The sequence below is a fragment of the Brachycentrus maculatus genome, unplaced genomic scaffold (assembly GCF_059751285.1).
Source record: "Brachycentrus maculatus isolate JH-2025_06_01 unplaced genomic scaffold, ASM5975128v1 h1tg000311l, whole genome shotgun sequence".
Taxonomy (NCBI): Eukaryota; Metazoa; Arthropoda; class Insecta; order Trichoptera; family Brachycentridae; genus Brachycentrus; species Brachycentrus maculatus.
This window is the reverse complement of record NW_028281061.1, coordinates 1,115,732-1,126,692: the sequence shown is the minus strand read 5'-3', so window position 1 is coordinate 1,126,692 and position 10,961 is coordinate 1,115,732. Positions and strand designations below refer to the sequence as shown.

At 30.4% G+C, this 10,961-nt stretch overlaps 1 protein-coding gene across 1 annotated transcript; it reads left to right on the top strand.

Moving 5' to 3' along the window:
• The first annotated feature begins 1,671 nt into the window (after window positions 1-1,671).
• LOC148304607 (hemocyte protein-glutamine gamma-glutamyltransferase-like) lies at window positions 1,672-10,736 on the top strand. Its single transcript, XM_088268041.1, has 11 exons — window positions 1,672-1,812; window positions 3,502-3,685; window positions 4,269-4,486; window positions 4,948-5,154; window positions 5,812-6,031; window positions 6,301-6,459; window positions 7,019-7,139; window positions 7,226-7,334; window positions 8,089-8,249; window positions 9,407-9,598; window positions 10,291-10,736. Exons 2-11 carry the CDS (start codon window positions 3,516-3,518, stop codon window positions 10,375-10,377), a joined length of 1,644 nt encoding a protein of 547 aa, XP_088124167.1. The 5' UTR covers window positions 1,672-1,812; window positions 3,502-3,515; the 3' UTR covers window positions 10,378-10,736.
• Window positions 10,737-10,961: the final 225 nt, after the last annotated feature.

Sequence of the window (10,961 nt, the reverse complement as noted above, 5' to 3'; positions counted from 1 at the left end):
TATATATATATATATATATATATATATATATATATATATATATATATATATATATATATATATATATATATTTATATATATATATATATATATATATATATATATATATATATATATATATATATATATATATATATATATATATATATATATATATATATATATATATATATATATATATATATATATATATAATTATAGGGGACAGTATACAATGTTGGAATAGGGTGACTAAAGTGGAACAGCGACTTTACTCAGGTAATAGGTATTAAATATGGTGATGAGCGCAAAAATTTTCATTTTAAACAGTTTATTTCTTGAAACAGTTTGCTAAACAACTTTATTTTCTTCGTAAACTGTTTTTTCTTTCGTTAATTTATTATGGTTTTAGTTATCGTCGCGATATGATTTGTAATAAAAATTCTAACCACAATTTTGTCGACAGTAAGACAAAATTTTGCGAACGAATAACTGAAGAACTATAAAAAAAAACCGTTAGTAGCCGCTTTAAGGAATCTGTTGCATAACGTGCAACTGAATCGTTATTTTTTTAACTGTTGCGCGATTTAAAACTGTTATTTTTTTCAGATTCTCTAGTCAGTGATTTTCGTGAAACGGTTACTATTTTTTAAATAACCGTTAAGTCCATCTCTAGTAGAAAAGTTCTACTTTTTTGGAAAATTTCAATATTATTATTTGGCTATCAAAAAGCTACAAACTGTGGTAAATAATCAGAAAACCAGTCCTATAAACAATGTGTATGTTGCAATGTAAACTCGACTAGTAGAAACATCTAGATAAAGTTATCGCTACTAATACTCGTATGTGACTAATATCAGGTAGTATTTACATTTGAAAATAGTAATGTCAATAACAGAGATGATGTCAAACATACCCCGGTTTACCCTATTACAACTAATGAAATTGATATTAAATTTACCATTCTTCTCAGTATAAAGTATTTTGCCGACAATTTTATTAAAGTAAACAATCATTCACATTGTTAAAGAATGACAAATTGATTGTTGTGGCCATCGTGTGGGTCATAGAATAAATTAAAGATAAATGATATAAAATAATTTACATACAAATCATTATCATGACGTCATAACAATGAAAAGCGGTTAAAATAATAAGTATCTTATGTTTAATTCAGATATCATCGTGTAAATAATAGCTTGGTATCAATTTAATTAGATAGTTTGTATTCTAGTATTTGATCAGTTTAAAATCTTTAACACGTTAATTAAATATTGAAGACTAATAATATATATTTTTAAATATCTGCCTGTTCATAAATACGAATAACGTATGATAAATTAATCTAAACAATAAAAAATAATGATATTTTTATTACATCAACCTAACCAATTGACCTTTTACAATGCATTCGACAAAATAAGTTTTTTTTCGCTCTTCTCAGAACTTCTGCATTCATCATATTTTCATCTAGTTGATTGAAAATAGTGACTTTAAGACGCGAATAAAAAAATAGTATGAAACAATGTCCGAAATATAAGTACCTACTTAAAACCGCAACGCCCAGACTTCCATATCCCCATCTCAGAAAATTGAGATATCTCTGTTGAGATATTTATAATACAATTCAATATTGTGTTCATCGCAAAGTCGAATCAGATAAATAATGATATAATTACTGTTTGAATGTTTATTAGATCACAAGTCCCTGTGATGCCCCCGTTGGTGCTTGGTCGCTTTCTGTAGAAACCAGCGTTAAGGGGGCGCCTACAACTGTCAAAACTTTCGAGTATGAAGATGACATTTATATTCTCTTCAACCCCTGGAATAAAGGTAACTTGAGTGTAAATTAATATTATTAAACCATGTCCGCTCCCTGGGCAGAGTATATGGAGTCCACAAACTGTCTAAGTCTTTTAAATTAATATAGTACTGTCTTACTTAATAGTTTATAAAATCTTACCAATGGAACTTAAGGATGATTTTATAGAGAAATTAACGTTTAAATTCTCGAGTTTTATTTCTAACAACTTTGCCATGTTAAAACCGATTGGAAATATGTTTTTTTACCGAATAAAAGCAAAGTTGAAGTTAACTACACTACGAATTTGAAACGTTAACTCGATGAAATAAGTATTCGATGCCCTGCATGCTAAATCTGTATTGTTTCCAATTGGACACGAATTAGAATTGTGCGTCATCTTATTTCTACTATATAAGTATTATTACTTCTACTTATCACTATGTATGCATAGCATCAAAGACTTACTTATTTGCATACATAACAGCTAGATTTCAGAGTTACTTGGACGTTAGGTAATAAAAAATACTTAATAAAATCGTTGTGTTTCCGAAGTTTTTTCTACCGAATTCCTTATTCAAATTCAGTACGCAACACATAGACAAAATATATCGGCACACGCGCGTGTTTCCCAACGGAAAATAATCCGAATTCGTTATTTCCGGACATTCCATTTCTTTTATTCAGAATAGAGTACCTATGCTATTATTTTAGAAGTGAAGGAGCTCCTTTTATATCTGGATTATGTCGAATCTGATTTTCTTCTGCTTATTATTTTTAATGGCTTTTCACCCATCTCGGGTGTTATAGAAATCTGATATTCATTCGGAGTGAAAATATCCTGCTTGAATTCGGAAATTGACTTCGAAAAACCGAAACTCTTAATACGCATACGTTTTGATTCGGTTTTCAACTGCAGCTCAAAAAAATTTTTTTTTGGTTTATAGTAATATATTCATGGTCGTAAAAATACGCTTCGTTTATACAATACATTTAAAATGGCCATTTATTAAAATACCCAATTAACAATGCTAATATATCATAAAAATTATAATATCCTGCTGACAGTAATAATAACCTGTCCTAATCAAAGCTAATTAAAAAATTAAAAAACTCGTTAACTGAAAAACATTTTTTGCATATTTTATTTTTCAATTTATCAATATTTTTTTAATTAATTTAACAAAATAATACAAACAAGATATTTTTATGATTGGTATCCCAAAAAATATCATTTTTTATTACCAGAATTATAATATATAGTAGGAAGATATTGTAATCTGCTGAATAATCTAATAATCTGGATGTCACGATAATCAGAAAACTGGTTTTTGATCATCAAAATTGGTAAAAGAGCAACCTTATATTTAAAATAACATGCCATAATTTGTCAGCCTCTGTAGTGTAGTGGTTAGCTCATTTGACCACATACTGATCATATATTTATGTAATATCACCCTGGACTAATACCTGAAGCAGTGGACTGATTACCTTGTCTTGATCTTATTAAAGATCAAAATATCACTGCACTTATGCTATTCATTCCCCCTTTTCCCCACTGGGTGTGGGTAGGGATTAGAAGAAAAACATTTGAATTTACTTCAAAATCCTAACCAAAGAATCTGTACTATTAAAAATAACAATGTAAAATATGAATTTACAGGTGTAGCAATTAAAATGAAATCTCAAAAACGTTTAATTTATGATGCCATCGTTTTCAGATGATCAAGTGTATATGGATGACCAATCCTTGCTTGATGAATACATAATGAATGACGTGGGAAAGATTTGGGTCGGTCCAATGGGATCTAGCAGAGGAAGAGAATGGGTTTTTGGCCAGTTTGATGATACGGTGCTTCCGGCATGTATGCTAATGCTGGACAGGGCTGAACTTCCCTACACACAGTAAGTTCAAATACGACTTTGTATGTATTATTGTATTTATTATGAAGGGTAAAAGTTCCTTTTCCTCTTCTTAATCAACAATACATAATATTCCTCTTCCATGTCCTTAACCATATAACAGTAATGTGGCCTTAATCCTTAGCTCCTTCGTTTATGTCATCTGTATCCTATTATTTATATTCAACTCCTAGATCCAAGATGATCTGCTTCTTCAATGGATATAAAATACATATGTCCAAGTTACACAAAGTACGAGCATAAACATATAAATACAACCTGCTATTTTCTTTTCCTACCTTCTATTCCATTATCTGTCATATATAGCAGTATTTTTCTTCACGCTTCTCCTTCACTTGAATCATTTGTGTCTCATCAAATATATTCCACTCCAATATCAGAGAATTTGAGTGCAGGACAAATCACCTTGTATTCGGGTAATTAGCATTTTAGCTTACACTGGATCTATCCAATTTAATACCGGTTAAAAATAAAAATAGTGAACCTCAATTTCATAAATCTGACAGCAGTATTGTCTCTATCAAAGTGGTATATGTAATTAACTGTGAAAAAAAAATCTCTCCAGGCGTAATGACCCTGTCAAAGTGACTCGTATAATATCGAAGATCGTAAACTCCAATGACGACCAAGGAGTGCTGGTAGGACGGTGGGACGGAGATTACGCAGATGGAACAGCTCCAGCAGCATGGACTGGCAGTGCAGCTATTCTGGAACAATTCCTCGAGACACAAGAGGAAGTCAGCTATGGGCAGTGCTGGGTATTTGCCGGGGTGGTAACAGCAGGTAAAGGAAATAATTAAATATATGTACATGCTGTTTTTTGTTGTTATTTTTACTATAAAAATTAGTATTATCGTAAAACAAGTAAGATGTAAAATTAATTGAAAATAGAACCTGGAATTATTAAAAAGGTATTATTTTAATTAACATCAATTCAATGGTAGTATCCAAATAAAAAAATATGCTTCACATTCTACTCTTTTTTCTTCAAACTTATGTGGGGAATTGATGGAGATGCCACTGGGTTGCCATATTATCTATATAAAAATGATTTTGACAATTAACAATTTTTTTTCACAAATGAAAAAGAAACAGGCTCCATTTTTGAACATTCTAAATTATTTTCATCACACCTATAAAATAAGGAGAAACGACCTCACATAAACTTTCCAAATATACTTTTTAAGACAATATAATAAAAATAATACTTTACCGATAATAATGCTATATGATGTTTTATTTAGTGTGTCGTGCCCTGGGAATACCATCAAGAGTTGTTTCTAACTTGGTATCAGCCCATGATGCCAATGCCTCACTCACAGTGGACAAATATTTTGATGCCAATATGGAGGAGTTATCTTTTGACCCCAACAACCCAATGGGAGAAGATTCCATTTGGAACTACCATGTGTGGAATGATGTCTGGATGGCTAGACCTGATTTGCCCAAAGGTATCAACTTTTTTAAACTGCATATATAAAATATTAGAAAACAAATCGCATAAAGAAAATGTTAAAAGAGTAGTTATATTACTAATCAAAACGAAGTATGGTAATTGGGTATTTATTTTTGGGAAAAAGAGGCTTGCCATTTTCAAAGTACCTTTTTAAATAAAACACAAGGTTTTGCTTTTTCTTCCTTCATAATAAATACTAAAAGCAAATTAAAAAAGTAATCTTAAACTATTTATAATCTACGTAACTATGCAATTGTATTTTAATAAGGAAAACATAATTTAAAATTGTTTTCAAATGATATATTTACATTAAAATAAAATGGTGTCCAAATCAAACATTTTCTCTTATGAGAAACAGTTTACTGATAAAACCTGATGAGCTAAACTTGGGCCAAATCTTCAATTCAATTTAGAAAGCTCTGTTTCTTTTTTCAAGTTGCTATTAATAATATCCATTGCTGTAAAATATTCATTGGCAACATGATTTGGAGATTCAAAAAAAGAACTAAATTCAATAAAATAGAACAAAAGAGAATGAAACATTAGAAAAAGTTATAAATATAAAATGACTAGAAAATTATAACTTTTGTTAATTTCAATGAAGGTTAGTTCAATAGTTTTTAAACAGCTAAAAATTAAACATGTGTTGCAGGTTACGGTGGGTGGCAAGCAATAGATGCTACTCCTCAAGAGAAGTCTGGTGGCTTCTACCAGTGTGGCCCCGCTTCCCTTGAGGCTGTAAGACAAGGAGCTGTTGGGTACCAGCATGATGTCCCTTTCCTCCTTGCTTCCGTCAATGCTGACCTCATGAGATGGAAAGAAGACCCGACACAGGCCATGGGATATTCCAGAATTGACAGCAACAAATATCAGTGAGCAATCTTAATCTGTTGCTTGTTCACCAACTATTATTTCTCCCTTAAATACATCCTAAATATTTTATTTTAAAATGTGCATACCTTTAAATGTGTGTACCTAATCCCTCAAAGGGTTAAAGTATTTAAAAAAAATCTTTTCTCATTTAAAAATCAAAACAGATACTAGTTGCATAGTAGTTTTATATTTAGCAGTTTTGACTAAATTTTCAAAACAAAAAAAGCATCAAATGCAAATGTAACTTATTTCATTATTTAATTTTTAGTATTGGGAGACTTATTCTTACGAAGCAACCATTCATATTTGATCCTAATGGCGATACGGATAGAGAAGACATCACGGCACAATACAAAGCTCAAGAAGGAACTGAAGCTGAAAGACTTTCCTTGTTCAACGGTATCAGGGGAACTGAGCGAGCTAAAAGGTAATATTACTTTTTAAAATACAAACTTAAGTTAAAAGTTTAAAATGGAAAAAGGAAGACCTACAGATAATACAAAGTGATAAATAATGTTTCTCTTAAGCCTATATTCATCCACAGTTGAATATAATCGTCCTTCAAAGACTTCCTTCTCCTCCTGTTCTTTGCTTAACACTATTATCGGTCTTGCTATGCTCCATAAATCACCTCTCAATCTTTTTCAGTGTCAACCTCCAAAAAAATATATAAATATTCTCAGTAGCGCGCGTATCATATACGCACATAAGCAATGCCTACTATATTTCAGTGGGAAAAACAAAGACTGTGCTAGTGAAATGTACATTTAACTATAAAAAATAAGACTGGGTATTGTCGGTTATCCTTCAGCAAAAAAACTCGCATCACTAGAATGAATCTTGCAAGTTTTTAAATGCTAATTAATACGCTGTTTTCTTGTAACGCCCATCCCAATTGAAAACTCTGTACATATCACTGCGTTTACTACATATTTCAATATAAATAAACTGTATCTGAATATATCTGTATTTGTTTTATTTTACAGATTTTATGCTGTCCCAGATGAAGCCAACGAAGATGTTGAGTTTGATCTTATAGAACTCGAAAAAATTAATATTGGTGAGCCATTCCAAGTAACAGTGAACATCAAGAACAAATCTGACCAGGTTTGTTTTCACACTTTTTAAACCGAAAATGGCTGATGAAAACTATTGATTATCTATTATTTAAATAAATGATTATTTTTTACCAGGAAAGAACTGTGAAAGCCGTACTAAAAGCTGGCAGTGTGTTCTATACAGGAGTCAAGTCTGAACTCGTAAACAAAGCTGAAGGACAATTTTCTGTACGCCCTAACTCCAGTAAGTAAAATTTTATTTTTTTATTTTTCACTCAACTATAAGTTCATCATTATTTGAAAATTTGTTTTGATAATCATCACTGAATACCCCATTTTGTACTTTTTGTTGGTAGTTGATCATTGACACATTATGACAATAGATTCATGTTACTGTGAATATCAACCAAGTATGTAATATAATAACTTAACTGTAATATAATGTAATATAACTTAATTGTAATTTAATAAAATAACTTTGGCTCTAAAATCTCTATATCGCTCACTCCTTTCAAGAACGTCATAAATCAAAAAACTTGATTTTTCAGGAGAATGTTTTTAAAGTTTAAAAATATAATACAATGTATTAAAAAATAAATATCAAGCCACTTATTGAACTTTTTACTGTGCAACAAATCTTTTTAGGTAAAACCTAAAGATTTTTTTTCCATTTGAAAAATATTTAGTTTATTTAAAAAAAATATTAAACAATACCTTTTCTTCAAATTGCAAAACCAAAACTTTCTGCCCTGTAGCGGGTAAATATTAAGTTAAAAATATGCCTCTTTTGCTGGGATAAAGTACATTTTCTGGGCATTCCGAAAACATGCGCAATTGAAAATTGTCGATTTTTGATTTATGACGTTCTTGAAAGGAGTGAGCGATATATTATACTATAATTTCAACCGGTTTCGAGGCCAACAGCTTCTTCTTCAAGACTTATTTATAATATAGCAAAGTTATTTTGAATTAATTAGTAATTTTTTCTTCAATTCCAGGCGAACAGATAAATCTGAATGTAACGCCGGGAGACTATATTCCAAAACTGGTGGAGTACTGTAACATGAAGATTTATGCGATATGTACAGTTCTTGAAACCAATCAGACTTGGGCTGGTGAAGATGACTTCCAAGTGCTTAAGCCTTCTATTGAGATCAGGGTTTGTATTTTCTTTGATTTCTCTTTAGAAAAGCTGATTTTACTAAACTTAGGCATATGATATACATATCGCTCAACTCTTTCAAGAACGTCATAAATCAAAAAACTTGATTTTTCAGGAGAACGTTTTTAAAGTTTAAAAATATAATACAATGTATTAAAAATAAATATCAAGCCACTTATTGAACTTTTAGCAGTGCAACAAATCTTTTAAGGTAAAACCTGAACGTTTTTTCTCCATTTGAAAAATATTTAGTTTATTTAAAAAAATAACTTAACAATACATTTTCTTAAAAATTCAAAAACAACACTTTCTGCCCTGTAGCGGGTAAATATTAAGTTAAAAATATGCCTCTTTTGCTTGAATATAGTAGATTTTCTGGGTATTCCGAAAATATGCACAACTGAAAATTGTCGATTTTTGATTTATGACGTTCTTGAAAGGAGTGAGCGATATGATATACAGACACTCAATAAATACAAAATAAGTAATAAATACAAATAAAGTGTTTATAAGAAATTTTAGACAAAGTTTTACCCATAAAATAAGAAAATCACAATCTGATGACCAAAACTAATCATACATATTTCTTGCTATCCTTATCCACACTCAATGATTTATAGCTCACAGCATCAGATCGACGCAATGTAAGGTTAATTGTCAATTATATAAAGGCAAGGCGATCAGTGCAACGCTTCAGGTACCATTCCAAGGTGATATTAAATAAATATTAGAGAAATATCTCTTACTATTTACTTTGACTTCCCTGGAAATCGAACCAGGGACGAACAATACGGTAGCCAAATGCGCTAACCATTACACTACGGAAGCAGACAAAACAAACTATTAAACTTTAACCAAAAAGTAGACAATCAAATTTCAAATACTGTTTATTGACAATAACAGTTAATGCTAGTTAAACAATTATTATCTTTAATATTTAAAAAAAAAATAAACAAAACCTGAAGTCACTATCATTTAAAGAAGAATTACTGCAGATCTAATCTAGTTGGACATTTTTTATACAAACTCTTTATTTGGAGTAGCAACGCCGAACTGTATTCAAATTTACACTCTTATTAGAATGAATAATGTTGATTTCGTTGAGTACTTTTGGAAACATTTCTTTTTTTAACTTTGTAATTTATGTCACTCAGTTCAACAATGAGCCAGCTATGGGGAAACCATCCATCGCCAGCTTGACATTCAAAAACCCCCTGGATAAAGTCTTGACAGACTGTAAGTTCCAAGTCGCCGGCCCGGGACTCGTGAGAAGGAATATTGTTATACCACATGATGATGTGGCTCCACACGCTGTACTGTGGGCTGACCTTCCAGTGACACCATCGGTATGAATAATTTGTATTTTTTTTACATCTGTACAAAGTTTTATTTGGCTGTCATCACCTAAATGAGAGATAATATGAATATCACTACATTAGCAGTCCAAATAGTGAATGTGTTAAGTGTGACTAAAACTCAAAAATTTTAATGAAAAAAATCATTATAAACTTGAATAAAAAATAACAATGATAGATATAATAATAATTTTGTATAATTTATAAAGTACCATTTATGTAAAATACTACCTCAAGATTTATGCTTCATATCAAAATTACCATCCTAAATTATTTAATCCAATAGGGAAATTAGTTAAAAATTACAAGAAAGGTGTGTTAGATGGTTTGGGCATGTGAATTGAATGAGTGAAGAAAGAATAGTAAAACAAATTTATGAGACGAATGAGGTTGGTAAAAGGTGAAGAGTCAGACCAAGAAAAACTTGGCATAATCAAATATTTCAATTACTTGAAAGTGGTTAGATCAGGAGTCGGAATATTCGGCGGGTGTGTATGAAGAGATGCATGAATGTGGAAGGGAAGATTGTTCTAATTTCTTAACCTACCTCTGCGGGGAAGCGGTGCGATGGTCAGTTAATGAAGTCGTACAATGCCATGTTAAGTAAAAGGTACTGCTATTACCAGCGGTTTAACATATATTAATTGATTCATTTATTGATGGAGTCTTTACTTTGTTTTCAGGCTGCTGGATCCTTGAAGCTTATTGTGACCTTCAGTTCCAAGGAATTGGTAGATGTTACCGGCAGTGCCAGTTTGGAAATCTACTAAACACATTTTCATACAAATATCTAAACATATATTATTTTATAAGTACTAATTATAAATTTACTTTGTGCCATAATTTTTTATTACTTGAAACACGGTGTTTTGTATTTTTAGTGCTAACCATTATGCACGCAGTATGAGAATCTCGAATCTGTTGATGTTAAAAACAAAAATGTGTATTTGTACCAAAGATCCAAAAATTTAACTTTAAATAAACTTTCATGTATAAAACTGAAAAACATATTTAATAAAATAAAAAATTACTATAAATATTAAATATTTTTGTTCACTGCATGCCTAGTGATATAATTACCGATTTCTGATAAATATTGATATACTTTTGTAATAAAATCATTTAAACAATTTCATTCATTTGATTACCTTGTCCATCCTCTTGTATGTGAAAATATTCTACGAATTCAGGTAGAAGATCTTTTCCACAACATTTTGCTGTAATATGAGTATTTAAATATGCTATAGTGATAAAAATACCTAAAAACTTTGTATTCACAAGCAAATTGCATTATTATTTGAGAAAATCCCAAATTCCTAATGTGTAATGGTAAACCTGTCATATATTTTGATTA

Excerpts from the sequence above, each read along its gene's own strand:
- LOC148304607 (XM_088268041.1), top strand. The coding sequence starts at position 3,516 with ATGGATGACCAATCCTTGCTTGATGAATACATAATGAATGACGTGGGA. Across the intron at positions 4,487-4,947 it reads TGCCGGGGTGGTAACAGCAG|TGTGTCGTGCCCTGGGAATA; the intron begins GTAAAGGAAATA and ends TGTTTTATTTAG. Across the intron at positions 9,599-10,290 it reads ACCTTCCAGTGACACCATCG|GCTGCTGGATCCTTGAAGCT; the intron begins GTATGAATAATT and ends CTTTGTTTTCAG.